Source organism: Oncorhynchus nerka, linkage group LG18 (assembly GCF_034236695.1).
Source record: "Oncorhynchus nerka isolate Pitt River linkage group LG18, Oner_Uvic_2.0, whole genome shotgun sequence".
Taxonomy (NCBI): domain Eukaryota; kingdom Metazoa; phylum Chordata; class Actinopteri; order Salmoniformes; family Salmonidae; genus Oncorhynchus; species Oncorhynchus nerka.
Window position 1 is genome coordinate 83,852,912 of NC_088413.1, and position 20,246 is coordinate 83,873,157.

Below are 20,246 nucleotides of genomic sequence, written 5' to 3' on the forward strand. Positions count from 1 at the left end.
GACTATACCCCCCTGTATCTGACTAGAGCGCCAGTGATGTCATCATGTAGACTATACCCCCTGTATCTGACTAGAGCACCAGTGATGTCATCATGTAGACTATACCCCCTGTATCTGACAAGAGCGCCAGTGATGTCATCATAGAGCCAGTGATGTCATCATCTAGACTACACCCCCTGTATCAGACAAGAGCGCCAGTGATGTCATCATGTAGACTATACCCCCCTGTATCTGACAAGAGCGCCAGTGATGTCATCATAGAGCACCAGTGATGTCATCATGTAGACTATACCCCCCTGTATCTGACTAGAGCGCCAGTGATGTCATCATAGAGCGCCAGTGATGTCATCATGTAGACTATAACCCCCCTGTATCTGACTAGAGCAGCAGTGATGTCATCATGTAGACTATAACCCCCCTGTATCTGACTAGAGCGCCAGTGAAGTCATCATGTAGACTATAACCCCCCTGTATCTGACTAGAGCGCCAGTGATGTCATCATGTAGACTATAACCCCCCTGTATCTGACTAGAGCGCCAGTGATGTCATCATGTAGACTATAACCCCCCTGTATCTGACTAGAGCAGCAGTGATGTCATCATGTAGACTATAACCCCCCTGTATCTGACTAGAGCGCCAGTGAAGTCATCATGTAGACTATAACCCCCCTGTATCTGACTAGAGCAGCAGTGATGTCATCATGTAGACTATAACCCCCTGTATCTGACTAGAGCAGCAGTGATGTCATCATGTAGACTATAACCCCCCTGTATCTGACTAGAGCAGCAGTGATGTCATCATGTAGACTATAACCCCCCTGTATCTGACTAGAGCAGCAGTGATGTCATCATGTAGACTATACCCCCCTGTATCTGACTAGAGCGCCAGTGAAGTCATCATGTAGACTATAACCCCCCTGTATCTGACTAGAGCGCCAGTGATGTCATCATGTAGACTATAACCACCCTGTATCTGACTAGAGCAGCAGTGATGTCATCATGTAGACTATAACCCCCCTGTATCTGACTAGAGCAGCAGTGATGTCATCATGTAGACTATAACCCCCCTGTATCTGACTAGAGCGCCAGTGAAGTCATCATGTAGACTATAACCCCCCTGTATCTGACTAGAGCGCCAGTGATGTCATCATGTAGACTATAACCCCCCTGTATCTGACTAGAGCGCCAGTGATGTCATCATGTAGACTATAACCCCCCTGTATCTGACTAGAGCAGCAGTGATGTCATCATGTAGACTATAACCCCCCTGTATCTGACTAGAGCGCCAGTGAAGTCATCATGTAGACTATAACCCCCCTGTATCTGACTAGAGCAGCAGTGATGTCATCATGTAGACTATAACCCCCCTGTATCTGACTAGAGCAGCAGTGATGTCATCATGTAGACTATAACCCCCCTGTATCTGACTAGAGCAATGATGTCATCATGTAGACTATAACCCCCCTGTATCTGACTAGAGCAGCAGTGATGTCATCATGTAGACTATAACCCCCCTGTATCTGACTAGAGCAGCAGTGATGTCATCATGTAGACTACAACCCCCCTGTATCTGACTAGAGCAGCAGTGATGTCATCATGTAGACTACAACCCCCTGTATCTGACTAGAGCAGCAGTGATGTCATCATGTAGACTACAACCTCCCTGTATCTGACTAGAGCAGCAGTGATGTCATCATGTAGACTATAACCCCCCTGTATCTGACTAGAGCAGCAGTGATGTCATCATGTAGACTATAACCCCCCTGTATCTGACTAGAGCGCCAGTGATATAACCCCCTGTCATCATGTAGACTATAACCCCCCCTGTATCTGACTAGAGCGCCAGTGAAGTCATCATAGAGCGCCAGTGATGTCATCATGTAGACTATACCCCCCTGTATCTGACTAGAGCACCAGTGATGTCATCATGTAGACTATAACCCCTGTATCTGACTAGAGCACCAGTGATGTCATCATGTAGACTATACCCCCCTGTATCTGACAAGAGCGCCAGTGATGTCATCATAGAGCGCCAGTGATGTCATCATGTAGACTATACCCCCCTGTATCTGACTAGACCACCAGTGATGTCATCATGTAGACTATACCCCCCTGTATCTGACAAGAGCGCCAGTGATGTCATCATAGAGCGCCAGTGATGTCATCATCTAGACTACACCCCCCTGTATCTGACAAGAGCGCCAGTGATGTCATCATAGAGCACAGTGATGTCATCATGTAGACTATACCCCCCTGTATCTGACTAGAGCGCCAGTGATGTCATCATGTAGACTATACCCCCCTGTATCTGACTAGAGCACCAGTGATGTCATCATGTAGACTATACCCCCCTGTATCTGACAAGAGCGCCAGTGATGTCATCATAGAGCGCCAGTGATGTCATCATCTAGACTACACCCCCCTGTATCAGACAAGAGCGCCAGTGATGTCATCATGTAGACTATACCCCCCTGTATCTGACAAGAGCGCCAGTGATGTCATCATAGAGCACCAGTGATGTCATCATGTAGACTATACCCCCCTGTATCTGACTAGAGCGCCAGTGATGTCATCATAGAGCGCCAGTGATGTCATCATGTAGACTATAACCCCCCTGTATCTGACTAGAGCAGCAGTGATGTCATCATGTAGACTATAACCCCCCTGTATCTGACTAGAGCGCCAGTGAAGTCATCATGTAGACTATAACCCCCCTGTATCTGACTAGAGCGCCAGTGATGTCATCATGTAGACTATAACCCCCCTGTATCTGACTAGAGCGCCAGTGATGTCATCATGTAGACTATAACCCCCCTGTATCTGACTAGAGCAGCAGTGATGTCATCATGTAGACTATAACCCCCCTGTATCTGACTAGAGCGCCAGTGAAGTCATCATGTAGACTATAACCCCCCTGTATCTGACTAGAGCAGCAGTGATGTCATCATGTAGACTATACCCCCCTGTATCTGACTAGAGCGCCAGTGAAGTCATCATGTAGACTATAACCACCCTGTATCTGACTAGAGCAGCAGTGATGTCATCATGTAGACTATAACCCCCCTGTATCTGACTAGAGCAGCAGTGATGTCATCATGTAGACTACAACCCCCCTGTATCTGACTAGAGCGCCAGTGAAGTCATCATGTAGACTATAACCCCCCTGTATCTGACTAGAGCGCCAGTGATGTCATCATGTAGACTATAACCCCCTGTATCTGACTAGAGCAGCCAGTGATGTCATCATGTAGACTATAACCCCCTGTATCTGACTAGAGCAGCAGTGATGTCATCATGTAGACTATAACCCCCTGTATCTGACTAACCCCCCTGTATCTGAGAGCGCCAGTGAAGTCATCATGTAGACTATAACCCCCTGTATCTGACTAGAGCGCCAGTGATGTCATCATGTAGACTATAACCCCCTGTATCTGACTAGAGCGCCAGTGATGTCATCATGTAGACTATAACCCCTGTATCTGACTAGAGCAGCAGTGATGTCATCATGTAGACTATAACCCCCTGTATCTGACTAGAGCAGCAGTGATGTCATCATGTAGACTATAACCCCCCTGTATCTGACTAGAGCGCCAGTGATGTCATCATGTAGACTATAACCCCCCTGTATCTGACTAGAGCAGCAGTGATGTCATCATGTAGACTATAACCCCCTGTATCTGACTAGAGCGCCAGTGACTATAACCCCCTGTCATCATCATAGACTATAACCCCCTGTATCTGACTAGAGCAGCAGTGATGTCATCATGTAGACTATAACCCCCCTGTATCTGACTAGAGCGCCAGTGATGTCATCATGTAGACTATAACCCCCCTGTATCTGACTAGAGCGCCAGTGATGTCATCATGTAGACTATAACCCCCCTGTATCTGACTAGAGCAGCAGTGATGTCATCATGTAGACTATAACCCCCCTGTATCTGACTAGAGCGCCAGTGATGTCATCATGTAGACTATAACCCCCCTGTATCTGACTAGAGCGCCAGTGAAGTCATCATGTAGACTTTAACCCCCCTGTATCTGACTAGAGCAGCAGTGATGTCATCATGTAGACTATAACCCCCCTGTATCTGACTAGAGCGCCAGTGATGTCATCATGTAGACTTATAACCCCCCTGTATCTGACTAGAGCGCCAGTGATGTCATCATGTAGACTATAACCCCCCTGTATCTGACTAGAGCGCCAGTGATGTCATCATAGAGCGCCAGTGATGTCATCATGTAGACTACAACCCCCCTGTATCTTTATGTGCACTACGCCATCACACACAGCCTTTTATCCGCAACAAGCCAATTTGATGGAAACACAACTCTTGGGGTAAAATGAGAAAATTGTTTTCATGCAGATTTGAGAATATTCATGTGAAAATGTGTTGCCAATTGGATGGAAACCTAGCTATGCTAACCTATTTGACATATCACTCCTCACCTCTCCACCAAGATAGCTGGTGTGTGGTGATCGTTTCACCTCTCCACCAAGATAGCTGGTGCGTGGTGATCGTTTCACCTCTCCACCAAGATAGCTGGTGCGTGGTGATCGTTTCACCTCTCCACTAAGATAGCTGGTATGTGGTGATCGTTTCACCTCTCCACTAAGATAGCTGGTATGTGGTGATCGTTTCACCTCTCCACCAAGATAGCTGGTGCGTGGTGATCGTTTCACCTCTCCACCAAGATAGCTGGTATGTGGTGATCGTTTCACTCCTCACCTCTCCACCAAGATAGCTGGTATGTGGTGATCGTTTCACCTCTCCACTAAGATAGCTGGTATGTGGTGATCGTTTCACTCCTCACCTCTCCACCAAGATAGCTGGTATGTGGTGATCGTTTCACCTCTCCACTAAGATAGCTGGTATGTGGTGATCGTTTCACCTCTCCACCAAGATAGCTGGTGTGTGGTGATCATTTCACCCCTCACCTCTCCACTAAGATAGCTGGTGCGTGGTGATCATTTCACCTCTCCACTAAGATAGCTGGTATGTGGTGATCGTTTCACCTCTCCACCAAGATAGCTGGTATGTGGTGATCGTTTCACCTCTCCACTAAGATAGCTGGTATGCGGTGATCGTTTCACCTCTCCACTAAGATAGCTGGTACGTGGTGATCATTTCACCCCTCACCTCTCCACTAAGATAGCTGGTATGTGGTGATCGTTTCACCTCTCCACTAAGATAGCTGGTATGTGGTGATCATTTCACCCCTCACCTCTCCACTAAGATAGCTGGTGTGTGGTGATCGTTTCACCTCTCCACTAAGATAGCTGGTATGTGGTGATCATTTCACCCCTCACCTCTCCACTAAGATAGCTGGTATGTGGTGATCGTTTCACCTCTCCACTAAGATAGCTGGTATGTGGTGATCATTTCACCCCTCACCTCTCCACTAAGATAGCTGGTGCGTGGTGATCATTTCACCCCTCACCTCTCCACTAAGATAGCTGGTATGTGGTGATCGTTTCACCTCTCCACTAAGATAGCTGGTGCGTGGTGATCGTTTCACCTCTCCACCAAGATAGCTGGTATGTGGTGATCGTTTCACCTCTCCACTAAGATAGCTGGTATGTGGTGATCATTTCACCCCTCACCTCTCCACTAAGATAGCTGGTATGTGGTGATCATTTCACCCCTCACCTCTCCACTAAGATAGCTGGTGTGTGGTGATCGTTTCACCTCTCCACTAAGATAGCTGGTATGTGGTGATCATTTCACCCCTCACCTCTCCACTAAGATAGCTGGTGTGTGGTTATCGTTTCACCTCTCCACTAAGATAGCTGGTATGTGGTTATCGTTTCACCTCTCCACTAAGATAGCTGGTGTGTGGTGATCGTTTCACCTCTCCACTAAGATAGCTGGTGTGCGGTGATCGTTTCACCTCTCCACTAAGATAGTTGGTATGTGGTGATCATTTCACCTCTCCACTAAGATAGTTGGTGTGTGGTGATCGTTTCACCTCTCCACTAAGATAGTTGGTGTGTGGTGATCGTTTCACCTCTCCACTAAGATAGTTGGTGTGTGGTGATCGTTTCACCTCTCCACTATGATAGCTGGTGCGTGGTGATCGTTTCACCTCTCCACTAAGATAGCTGGTGCGTGGTGATCGTTTCACCTCTCCACTAAGATAGCTGGTATGTGGTGATCGTTTCACTCCTCACCTCTCCACCAAGATAGCTGGTATGTGGTGATCATTTCACTCCTCACCTCTCCACTAAGATAGCTGGTGCGTGGTGATCGTTTCACCTCTCCACTAAGATAGCTGGTGTGTGGTGATCGTTTCACTCCTCACCTCTCCACTAAGATAGCTGGTATGTGGTGATCGTTTCACTCCTCACCTCTCCACCAAGATAGCTGGTGTGTGGTGATCGTTTCACCTCTCTACTAAGATAGCTGGTGCGTGGTGATCATTTCACCTCTCCACTAAGATAGCTGGTGTGTGGTGATCATTTCACCTCTCCACTAAGATAGCTGGTGTGTGGTGATCGTTTCACCTCTCCACCAAGATAGCTGGTACGTGGTGATCGTTTCACCTCTCCACCAAGATAGCTGGTATGTGGTGATCATTTCACCTCTCCACTAAGATAGCTGGTGTGTGGTGATCGTTTCACCTCTCCACTAAGATAGCTGGTACGTGGTGATCGTTTCACCTCTCCACTAAGATAGCTGGTATGTGGTGATCGTTTCACTCCTCACCTCTCCACTAAGATAGCTGGTGTGTGGTGATCATTTCACCTCTCCACTAAGATAGCTGGTGCGTGGTGATCGTTTCACCCCTCCACTAAGATAGCTGGTATGTGGTGATCGTTTCACCTCTCCACTAAGATAGCTGGTATGTGGTGATCGTTTCACTCCTCACCTCTCCACTAAGATAGCTGGTGTGTGGTGATCGTTTCACCTCTCCACTAAGATAGCTGGTGTGTGGTGATCGTTTCACCTCTCCACTAAGATAGCTGGTGCGTGGTGATCGTTTCACCTCTCCACTAAGATAGCTGGTGCGTGGTGATCGTTTCACCTCTCCACTAAGATAGCTGGTATGTGGTGATCGTTTCACCTCTCCACTAAGATAGCTGGTGCGTGGTGATCGTTTCACCTCTCCACTAAGATAGCTGGTATGTGGTGATCGTTTCACTCCTCACCTCTCCACTAAGATAGCTGGTATGTGGTGATCGTTTCACCTCTCCACTAAGATAGCTGGTATGTGGTGATCGTTTCACTCCTCACCTCTCCACTAAGATAGCTGGTATGTGGTGATCGTTTCACCTCTCCACTAAGATAGCTGGTATGTGGTGATCGTTTCACTCCTCACCTCTCCACTAAGATAGCTGGTATGTGGTGATCGTTTCACTCCTCACCTCTCCACTAAGATAGCTGGTGTGTGGTGATCGTTTTGGCACCTTTCAGATGGGTGCTACACATTGGTAGAGGAAGAGGTTTTCCCATTACTACATAAAGCTCTTTGAGCTACAGGAAAAGCACTCCAATCAATTATTATTATTATTATTATTATTATTATTATTATCATAACCTATTGCCAAGTGTCCCTTGTAAAATAGGTCTCAATGGGACTTCCTGGATAAATCAAGGTTTGATGATAACCTCCTGCTATTTGTTTGTGTTTCTCCTGTTGCTAAGGAAACATGGTACTGGGACAGTAGTAACGTGACAGAGATGGTGATGAGTGGAGTGAAATGTACAGGTAGGGTTGTGAAACTCCCGGTAATTTACCAAATATTAAACAAAAAAACGTATTTATATAGTTTACATGTTATGAAAATTCCTTAAAATCCTTGAAAATTACAAAAAAAATCAGATTAGTTTACTGGTAAATTTCAGAAAAGTGTCTAATAACAAACCCTTCCTTTTGTATAGGAAACGAGATGTCTCTGAGCCACTGCCAGCATCACAGGACTGTCAGCTGTCAGAAGACTGCTGCCAAGTTCTCTGCTGGGGTCATCTGCTCAGAGAGTGAGTTCCTGAAGGACCTGTTGGGCTGGATATTCTTCAGGGCTTCTTAGCTTGTTTTCCAGGTGTTTGTAAGGGCACGGACGACAGATTGAGGTGGTTTAATAACCACATAGAGCAGGAACGGCACAGCACAGTGAATGGGCTAAGGCACTTTAAGGTATTGCTTGGCAATTGTTTTAACCAAGAGTGTGTTTAGTTCTGAAAAAGTGGAAAATTAAATACAACAGTGAATTATATAATGCATGAGTTCTAACTTCAATCAATTAATCAAACGTATTTGTAAAGCCCTTTTTACATCAGCTGATATCTCAAAGTGCTGTACAGAAACACAGGCTAAAACCCCAAACAGCAAGCAATGCGGGTGTAGAAGCACGGTGGCTAGGAAAAACTCCCTAGAAAGGCCAGAACCTAGGAAGAAACCTAGAGAGGAACCAGGCTATGACAAATGTTTTTTGTTTTTAGAGGTGCGACTGCATCTAGGGTATTACGCAAGGTTACATTTAGATCCCCTGTTAGGTGGTTAACTGATTTTTGTCCTCTGACGTCCTTGGGTAGGTGGAGGGAGTCTGGAAGAGGAATCTTTGGGATGTCCGAGAATTTATAGCACGGCTTTTGGTGATCCTTGGTTGGGGTCTGAGCAGATTATTTGTTGCGATTGCAAACGTAATAAAATGGTGGTCCGATAGTCCAGGATTATGAGGAAAAACATTAAGATCCACAACATTTATTCCATGGGACAAAACTAGGTCCAGAGTGACTGTGGCAGTGAGTAGGTCCAGAGACATGTTGGACAAAACCCACTGAGTTGATGATGGCTCCGAAAGCCTTTTGGAGTGGGTCTGTGGACTTTTCCATGTGAATATTAAAGTCACGGCAAATGTGCAACGAGCATGACAAATAGCAAGCTATGTCACGATATGAATTCAGGGAACTCAGTGAGGAGCTGTAAATAGCCCAGGAGTCCTGTAAACACTAGCTATAAAAAACAATTGAAATAGCATAGATTTCAAATGACTAGAAGCTCAAAGATGAAAACGCAGTCATTTTCTTTTGTAAATTTAGCAATTTGAGTATCATAAATGTTAACACCTCCACCTTTGCAACGATGCACGACAAATAGCACGGCAAATAGCAACGAGCACGACAAATAGCAACGAGCACGGCAAATAGCAACGAGCACGACAAATAGCAACGAGCACGACAAATAGCAACACGCACGACAAATAGCACGACAAATAGCAACAAGCACGACAAATAGCAACGACAAAATAGCAACGCGCACGACAAATAGCAACGCGCACGACAAATAGCAACGAGCACGACAAATAACAACGCGCACGACAAATAGCAAACGCGACAAATAAACGAGCACGACAAATAGCACGAGCAAATAACAACGCGCACGACAAATAGCAACGAGCACGACAAAATAGCACAAATAGCAACGCGCACGACAAATAGCACGACAAATAACAACGAGCACGACAAATAGCAACGCGCACGACAAATAGCAACGAGCACGACAAATAGCAACGCACGACAAATAGCAACGAGCACGACAAATAGCAACGACACGACAAATAGCAACGAGCACGACAAATAGCAAATCGAAAGCACGACAAATAGCAACGCGCACGACAAATAGCAACGAGCACGACAAATAGCAACGACAAAAATAGCAACGACAAATAGCGACAAATAGCAACGAGCACGACAAATAGCACGAGCACGACAAATAGCAACGAGCAGCGACAAATAGCAACGCGCACGACAAATAGCAACGAGCACGACAAATAGCACGACAAGCATAGCGCACGACAAATAGCAACGCGCACGACAAATAATAGCAAGCGCACGACAAATAGCAACGAGCATGACAAATAGCAACGAGCACGACAAATAGCAACGAGCACGACAAATAGCAACGCGCACGACAAATAGCAAGCGCACGACAAATAGCAACGAGCACGACAAATAACAACGCGCACGACAAATAGCAACGCGCACGACAAATAGCAACGCGCACGACAAATAGCACGGCAAATAGCAACGCGCACGACAAATAGCAACGAGCACGACAAAATAGCACGGCAAATAGCAACGCGCACGACAAATAGCAACGAGCACGACAAATAGCACGACAAATAACGCACGACAAATAGCACGACAAATAGCACGCACGAAATAGCAACGAGCACGACAAATAGCAACGAGCACGACAAATAGCAACGAGCACGGCAAATAGCAACGCGCACGACAAATAGCACGGCAAATAGCAACGAGCACGACAAATAGCAACGAGCACGGCAAATAGCACGGCAAATAGCAACGCGCACGACAAATAGCAACGAGCACGGCAAATAGCAACGCGCACGACAAATAGCAACGCGCACGACAAATAGCAACGAGCACGACAAATAGCAACGAGCACGGCAAATAGCAACGAGCACGACAAATAGCAACGCGCACGACAAATAGCAACGAGCACGGCAAATAGCAACGCGCACGACAAATAGCAACGAGCACGGCAAATAGCAACGAGCACGACAAATAGCAACGAGCACGGCAAATAGCAACGAGCACGACAAATAGCAACGCGCACGACAAATAGCACGGCAAATAGCAACGAGCACGACAAATAGCAAGCAACGAGCACGACAAATAGCACGGCAAATAGCAACGCGCCGACAAATAGCACGGCAAATAGCAAATAACAGCGCCGGCAAATAGCAACGGCAAAAATAGCAACGAGCACGACAAATAGCAACGCGCACGACAAATAGCAACGCGCACGAAAAATAGCAACGCGCACGACAAATAGCAACGAGCACGGCAAATAGCAACGAGCACGACAAATAGCAACGAGCACGACAAATAGCAACGAGCACGACAAATAGCAACGAGCACGACAAATAGCAACGCGCACGACAAATAGCAACGAGCACGGCAAATAGCAACGAGCACGGCAAATAGCAACGAGCACGACAAATAGCAACGAGCACGACAAATAGCAACGAGCACGACAAAATAGCAACGCAAGCACGACAACAGCAACAAATAGCGAGCACGACAAATAGCAACGCGCACGACAAATAGCAACGCGCACGACAAATAGCAACGAGCACGGCAAATAACTAGAAAACACGGCAAATAGCAACGAGCACGACAAATAGCAACGAGCACGACAAATAGCACGGCAAATAGCAACGAGCACGGCAAATAGCAACGAGCACGACAAATAGCAACGAGCACGACAAATAAACGAGCACGACAAATAGCAACGAGCACGGCAAATAGCAACAAATAGCACGAGCACGACAAATAGCACGACAAATAGCAACGAGCACGACAAATAGCAACGAGCACGACAAATAGCAACGGACAAATAGCAACGAGCACGGCAAATAGCACGACAAATAGCAACGAGCACGACAAATAGCAACGAGCACGACAAATAGCAAAAATAGCAACGAGCACGACAAATAGCACGGCAAATAGCAACGAGCACGACAAATAACAACGACAAATAGCAACGAGCACGACAAATAGCAACGCGCACGACAAATAGCAACGCGCACGACAAATAACGCGACGCACGACAAATAGCAGCACGACAAATAGCAACGAGCACGACAAATAGCAACAAATAGCAACGAGCACGACAAATAGCACGACAAATAGCAACGCACGACAAATAGCAACGAGCACGACAAATAGCAACGCGCACGACAAATAACAGCGCGCACGACAAATAACAGCACACAAATATAGCACGACAAATATAGCACGACAAATAGCACGACAAATAGCAACGCGCACGACAAATAGCAACGAGCACGACAAATAGCAACAAATAGCAACGAGCACGACAAATAGCACGACAAATAGCAGCGCACGACAAATAGCGCGACAAATAGCAACGAGCACGACAAATAGCAACGCGCGACAAATAACGAGCACGACAAATAGCACGACAAATAGCAACGCCCCACGACAAATAGCAACGCGCGCGACAAATAACGCAGCGCACTGACAAATAGCAACAAATAGCAACGAGCACGACAAATAGCAACGCGCACGAAATAGCAACAAACACGACAAATAGCAACGAGCAACAAATAGCAACGCGACAAAGCAACGAGCACGACAAATAACGCGCACGGCAAATAGCACGCACAAATAGCAACGCACGACAAATAGCAACGAGCACGGCAAATAGCAACGGCACGACAAATAGCAACGAGCACGACAAATAGCCACACGACAAATAGCACGACAAATAGCAACGAAGACGACAAATAGCACGACAAATAGCAACGAGCACGGCAAATAGCAACGCACGACAAATAGCAACGAGCACGACAAATAGCAACGAGCACGGCAAATAGCAACGCACGACAAATAACAACGCGCACGAAAATAGCAACGAGCACGACAAATAGCAACGAGCACGGCAAATAGCACGGCAAATAGCAACGCGCACGACAAATAGCAACGAGCACGGCAAATAGCAACGCATGACAAATAACGACAAATAAACGCGCACGACAAATAGCAACGAGCACGGCAAATAGCAACGCGCACGGCAAAATAGCGAACCGAGCACGACAAATAGCGAGCACGACAAATAAACGACACGAAAATAGCAACGCACGACAAATAACAGCGAGCACGACAAATAACGCAGCACGACAAATAACCCAACGCGCACGACAAATAGCAACGCACAAATAACCGCAACGCTACGACAAATAGCACGGCAAATAGCAACGCGCACGACAAATAGCACGGCAAATAGCAACGAGCACGACAAATAGCACGGCAAATAGCAACGCGCACGACAAATAGCACGGCAAATAGCAACGCGCACGGCAAATAGCAACGAGCACGGCAAATAGCAACGAGCACGACAAATAGCAACGCGCACGGCAAATAGCAACGCGCACGAAAAATAGCAACGCGCACGACAAATAGCAACGAGCACGGCAAATAGCAACGAGCACGACAAATAGCAACGAGCACGACAAATAGCAACGAGCACGACAAATAGCAACGAGCACGACAAATAGCAACGCGCACGACAAATAGCGAGCAAGACAAATAGCAACGAGCACGGCAAATAGCAACGAGCACGACAAATAGCAACGAGCACGGCAAATAGCAACGAGCACGACAAATAGCAACGAGCACGACAAATAGCACGGCAAATAGCACGAGCAAACAAATAGCAACGCGCACGACAAATAGCAACGAGCACGGCAAATAGCAACGAGCACGACAAATAGCAACGAGCACGACAAATAGCAACGAGCACGGCAAATAGCACGGCAAATAGCAACGAGCACGACAAATAGCAACGAGCACGACAAATAGCAACGAGCACGGCAAATAGCAACGAGCACGACAAATAGCAACGAGCACGACAAATAGCAACGAGCACGACAAATAGCAACGAGCACGGCAAATAGCACGACAAATAGCAACGAGCACGACAAATAGCACGACAAATAGCAACGAGCACGACAAATAGCAACGAGCACGACAAATAGCACGGCAAATAGCAACGAGCACGGCAAATAGCACGACAAATAGCAACGAGCACGACAAATAGCAACGAGCACGACAAATAGCACGGCAAATAGCAACGAGCACGACAAATAGCACGGCAAATAGCAACGAGCACGACAAATAGCAACAAGCACGACAAATAGCAACGAGCACGACAAATAGCAACGAGCACGGCAAATAGCACGGCAAATAGCAACGAGCACGACAAATAGCACGGCAAATAGCAAGCACGACAAATAGCAACGCGCACTGACAAATAGCAACGCGCACGACAAATAGCAACGCGCACGACAAATAGCAAGGCAAATAGCAACGAGCACGACAAATAGCACGGCAAATAGCAACGCGCACGACAAATAGCACGGCAAATAGCAACGAGCACGGCAAATAGCAACGAGCACGGCAAATAGCAACGCGCACGACAAATAGCAACGCGCACAACAAATAACAGGCAAATAACGAGCACGGCAAATAGCAACGCGCACGACAAATAGCAACGAGCAAAAATAGCAACGAGCACGACAAATAGCAACGCGCGACAAATAGCAACGAGCACGACAAATAGCAACGAGCACGACAAATAGCAACGCACGACAAATAGCAACGAGCACGGCAAATAGCACGACACGAGAAATAGCAACGAGCACGACAAATAGCAACGCGCACGGCAAATAGCAACGCGCAAAAAATAGCAACGCGCACAAATAGCAACGAGCACGACAAATAGCAACGAGCACGGCAAATAACGCGCACGACAAATAGCAACGAGCACGACAAATAGCAACGAGCACGGCAAATAGCAACGAGCACGACAAATAGCAACGAGCACGGCAAATAGCAACGAGCAAGACAAATAGCAACGAGCACGACAAATAGCAACGAGCAAGACAAATAGCAACGAGCACGGCAAATAGCAACGAGCACGACAAATAGCAACGAGCACGACAAATAGCAACAAGCACGGCAAATAGCAACGAGCACGACAAATAGCAACGAGCACGACAAATAGCACGGCAAATAGCAACGAGCACGACAAATAGCAACGAGCACGGCAAATAGCAACGAGCACGGCAAATAACGCACGACAAATAGCAACGACGACAAATAGCACGACAAATAGCACGACAAATAGCAACGAGCACGACAAATAGCACGACAAATAGCAACGAGCAGACAAATAGCAACGACGACAAATAGCACGACAAATAGCAACGAGCACGGCAAATAGCACGACAAATAGCAACGAGCACGACAAATAGCAACGAGCACGACAAATAGCAACGAGCACGACAAATAGCACGGCAAATAGCAACGAGCACGACAAATAACGAGCGGCAAATAGCAACGAGCAAGACAAATAGCAACGAGCACGGCAAATAGCAACGAGCACGACAAATAGCAACGAGCACGGCAAATAGCAACGAGCACGGCAAATAGCAACGAGCACGACAAATAGCACGACAAATAGCAACGCGCACGACAAATAGCACGACAAATAGCAACGAGCACGGCAAATAACAACGAGCACGGCAAATAGCAACGCGCACGACAAATAGCAACGACAACAAATAGCACGACAAACAGCAACGAGCACGAGAAATAGCAACGCGCACGACAAATAACAACGAGCACGGCAAATAGCAACGAGCACGACAAATAGCAACGCGCACGACAAATAACAACGCGCACGACAAATAACTTAACGAGCACGACAAATAGCAACGCGCGCACGACAAATAACGAGCCGGCAAATAGCAAAAAATAGCAACGAGCACGACAAATAGCAACGCGCACGGCAAATAACAGCAACGCGCACGAAAAATAGCAACGCGCACGACAAATAGCAACGAGCACGACAAAGCAGCACACGGCAAATAGCAACGCGCACGACAAATAGCAACGAGCACGACAAATAGCAACGAGCACGGCAAATAGCAACGAGCACGACAAATAGCAACGAGCACGGCAAATAGCACTGAGCAAGACAAATAGCAACGAGCACGACAAATAGCAACGAGCAAGACAAATAGCAACGCGCACGGCAAATAGCAACGCGCACGACAAATAAATAGCAGAGCACGACAAATAGCAACGAGCACGGCAAATAGCAACGATACGACAAATAGCACGGCAAATAGCAACGCGCACGACAAATAGCAACAAATAGCAACGCACGACAAATAACAACGAGCACGGCAAATAGCAACGCGCACGACAAATAGCAACAACAAATAGCACGGCAAACAGCAACGCACGGCAAATAGCAACGCGCACGACAAATAGCAGCACGGCAAATAGCAACGAGCACGACAAATAGCAACGCGCACGACAAATAGCAACGCGCACGACAAATAACAACGAGCACGACAAATAGCAACGCGCACGACAAATAGCAACGAGCACGGCAAATAGCAACGAGCACGAGAAATAGCAACGAGCACGACAAATAGCAACGCACTGACAAATAGCAACGCGCTGTGAAAAATAGCAACGCGCACGACAAATAGCAACGAGCACGACAAATAGCAACGAGCACGGCAAATAGCAACGCGCACGACAAATAGCAACGAGCACGACAAATAGCAACGAGCACGGCAAATAGCAACGAGCACGACAAATAGCAACGAGCACGGCAAATAGCAACGAGCAAGACAAATAGCAACGAGCACGGCAAATAGCAACGCACGACAAAACAGCAACGCAAGACAAATAGCAACGAGCACGACAAACAGCAACGCGCACGAAAAATAGCAACGCGCACGACAAATAGCAACGAGCACGACAAATAGCAACGAGCACGGCAAATAGCACGCGCACGACAAATAACAACGAGCACGACAAATAGCAACGAGCACGGCAAATAGCAACGAGCACGACAAATAGCAACGAGCACGGCAAATAGCAACGAGCAAGACAAATAGCAACGAGCACGGCAAATAGCAACGAGCACGGCAAATAGCAACGAGCAAGACAAATAGCAACGAGCACGGCAAATAGCAACGAGCACGACAAATAGCAACGAGCACGACAAATAGTAACGAGCACGACAAATAGCACGACAAATAGCAACGAGCACGGCAAATAGCAACGCGCACCACAAATAGCACGACAAATAGCAACGAGCACGGCAAATAGCAACGAGCACGACAAATAGCACGGCAAATAGCAACGAGCACGACAAATAGCACGGCAAATAGCAACGCGCACGACAAATAGCAACGAGCACGACAAATAGCAACGAGCACGACAAATAGCAACGCGCACGACAAATAGCAACGAGCACGACAAATAGCAACGAGCACGACAAATAGCAACGAGCACGGCAAATAGCACGGCAAATAGCAACGCGCACGACAAATAGCACGACAAATAGCAACGCGCACGACAAATAGCAACGCGCACGACAAATAGCAACGAGCACGACAAATAGCAACGAGCACGACAAATAACCTTGATACGGCAAATAAACAACGAGCACGACAAATAGAGCACGACAAATAGCAACGAGCACGACAAATAGCAACGAGCACGGCAAATAACAACGAAGCACGACAAATAGCAACGAGCACGACAAATAGCAACGAGCACGACAAATAGCAACGAGCACGGCAAATAGCAACGAGCACGGCAAATAGCACGGCAAATAGCAACGAGCACGGCAAATAGCAACGAGCACGGCAAATAGCAACGAGCACGGCAAATAGCAACGAGCACGGCAAATAGCACGGCAAATAGCACGGCAAATAGCAACGAGCACGGCAAATAGCAACGCGCACGACAAATAGCAACGAGCACGGCAAATAGCAACGAGCACGAGAAATAGCAACGAGCACGAGAAATAACGCGCACGGCAAATAGCAACGCGCACGAAAAATAGCAACGCGCCGCGACAAATAGCAACGAGCACGGCAAATAGCAACGAGCACGACAAATAGCAACGAGCACGGCAAATAGCAACGAGCAAGACAAATAGCAACGAGTACGACAAATAGCAACGCGCACGACAAATAACGAAGCACGACAAATAGCAAACGAGCACGGCAAATAACGCGCGCCCCGGCAAATAAATAACGCGCACGACAAATAGCACGGCAAATAACAACGCGCACGACAAATAACACGGTACAAATAACAACGCAGGGCAAATAACAACGAGCACGGCAAATAGCACGCAGCGGACAAATAGCAACGCGCCGCGACAAATAACAACGAGCACGACAAATACCAACGAGCACGACAAATAGCAACGAGCACGACAAATAGCAACGCGCACGACAAATAGCATGACACGACAAATAGCAATGCCGCGACAAATAACGCGCGCCCGACAAATAACAACGAGCACAACAAATAGCAACGAGCACGACAAATAGCAACGAGCACGACAAATAGCAACGCACGACAAATAGCAACGAGCACGACAAATAACAACGAGCACCACAAATAACACGACAAATAGCAACGCGCGCATAACGGCAAATAGCAACGACAAATAGCGCGCACGACAAATAACAACGCGCACGACAAATAACAACGCGCACAACAAATAACGCACAACAAATAGCAATAACGAGCACGGCAAATAGCAACGCGCGACAAATAACAACGAGCACGACAAATAGCAACGAGCACGACAAATAGCAACGAGCACGACAAATAGCAGCACGACAAATAGCACGACAAATAGCAACGCGCACGACAAATAGCAACGCGCCGCGACAAATAAATAGCGCGCCCGACAAATAGCAACGCGCAACAAATAGCACGGCAAATAGCAACGAGCGACAAATAGCAACGAGCACGGCAAATAGCAACGAGCACGAGAAATAACTTAGCAACGAGCACGACAAATAGCAACGCGCGCACGGCAAATAGCAACGCGCACGACAAATAGCAACGCGCACGACAAATAGCAACGAGTACGACAAATAGCAACGAGCACGACAAATAGCAACGAGCACGGCAAATAGCAACGAGCAAGACAAATAACAAATAGCACGACAAATAGCGCACGACAAATAGCAACGAGCACGGCAAATAGCAACGAGCACGACAAATAGCAACGAGCACGACAAATAGCAACGAGCACGACAAATAGCAACGAGCACGACAAATAGCAACGAGCCGCGACAAATAGCAACGAACACGCGACAAATAGCAACGAGAAACGACAAATAGCAACGAGCACGACAAATAACGCACGACAAATAGCAACGCGCACGACAAATAGCACGACAAATAGCAACGCGCACGACAAATAGCACGCAAATAACAAATAGCACGGCAAATAGCAACGAGCACGGCAAATAGCAACGCGCACGACAAATAACAACGAAAGCACGACAAATAGCAACGAGCACGACAAATAGCAACGAGCACGACAAATAGCAACAAATAGCAACGCGCCGACAAATAATAAATAGCAGCGACGACAAATAGCAACGAGCACGACAAATAGCAACGAGCACGACAAATAGCAACGAGCACGACAAATAGCAACGAGCACGACAAATAGCAACGAGCACGACAAATAGCAACGAAAGCACGACAAATAGCACGACAAATAGCAACGACAAATAGCAACGCACCACAAATAACAACGCCGCACGACAAATAGCAACGCGCAAGACAAATAACAACGCACGACAAATAGCAACGCACAACAAATAGCACGACAAATAGCAACGAGCACGACAAATAGCAGCGCAAAATAAGCGAACGAGCACGACAAATAGCAACGAGCACGACAAATAGCAACGAGCACGACAAATAGCAACGCGGCAAATAGCACGACAAATAGCAACGCGCACGACAAATAGCAACGCGCACGACAAATAACAACGCGCACGACAAATAGCAACGCAACGACAAATAGCACGACAAATAGCAACGCCGCACGACAAATAACAACGCAGCACGACAAATAGCAACGAGCACGAGAAATAGCAACGAGCACGACAAATAGCAACGCGCACGGCAAATAGCAACGCGCACGAAAAATAGCAACGCGCACGACAAATAGCAACGAGCACGGCAAATAGCACGGCAAATAGCAACGAGCACGGCAAATAGCACGACAAATAGCAACGAGCACGACAAATAGCACGGCAAATAGCAACGAGCACGACAAATAGCACGCGCACAAATAAATAACGCGCACGAAAAATAGCAACGCGCACGACAAATAGCAACGAGCACGACAAATAGCACGGCAAATAGCAACGAGCACGACAAATAGCAACAAATAACGAGCACAAAAATAACGAGCACGACAAATAGCACGGCAAATAGCAACGAGCACGACAAATAGCACGGCAAATAGCAACGAGCACGACAAATAGCAACGAGCACGACAAATAGCAACGAGCACGACAAATAGCAACGAGCACGGCAAATAGCACGGCAAATAGCAACGAGCACGACAAATAGCACGGCAAATAGCAACGAGCACGACAAATAGCAACGAGCACGACAAATAGCAACGCGCACGACAAATAGCACGGCAAATAGCAACGCGCACGACAAATAGCACGGCAAATAGCAACGAGCACGACAAATAGCACGGCAAATAGCAACGCGCACGACAAATAGCACGGCAAATAGCAACGAGCACGGCAAATAGCAACGAGCACGGCAAATAGCAACGCGCACGGCAAATAGCAACGCGCACAACAAATAGCACGGCAAATAGCAACGAGCACGG

The 20,246-nt window shown here is 47.3% G+C and overlaps 1 protein-coding gene across 5 annotated transcripts in view; it reads left to right on the forward strand.

Annotated features, from left to right (window-relative positions):
- The window catches only part of LOC115117281 (lysyl oxidase homolog 3B-like), a 119,972-nt gene that overhangs the window by 73,907 nt on the left and 25,819 nt on the right, over positions 1-20,246 (forward strand). For all 5 annotated transcript variants that reach the window (XM_065004447.1, XM_065004449.1, XM_065004448.1 and 2 more), the window contains 2 exons: positions 7,643-7,706; positions 7,880-7,975. In XM_065004447.1, coding sequence (XP_064860519.1) covers positions 7,643-7,706; positions 7,880-7,975 — 160 coding nt within the window. The remainder of the gene's footprint in view (positions 1-7,642; positions 7,707-7,879; positions 7,976-20,246) is intronic.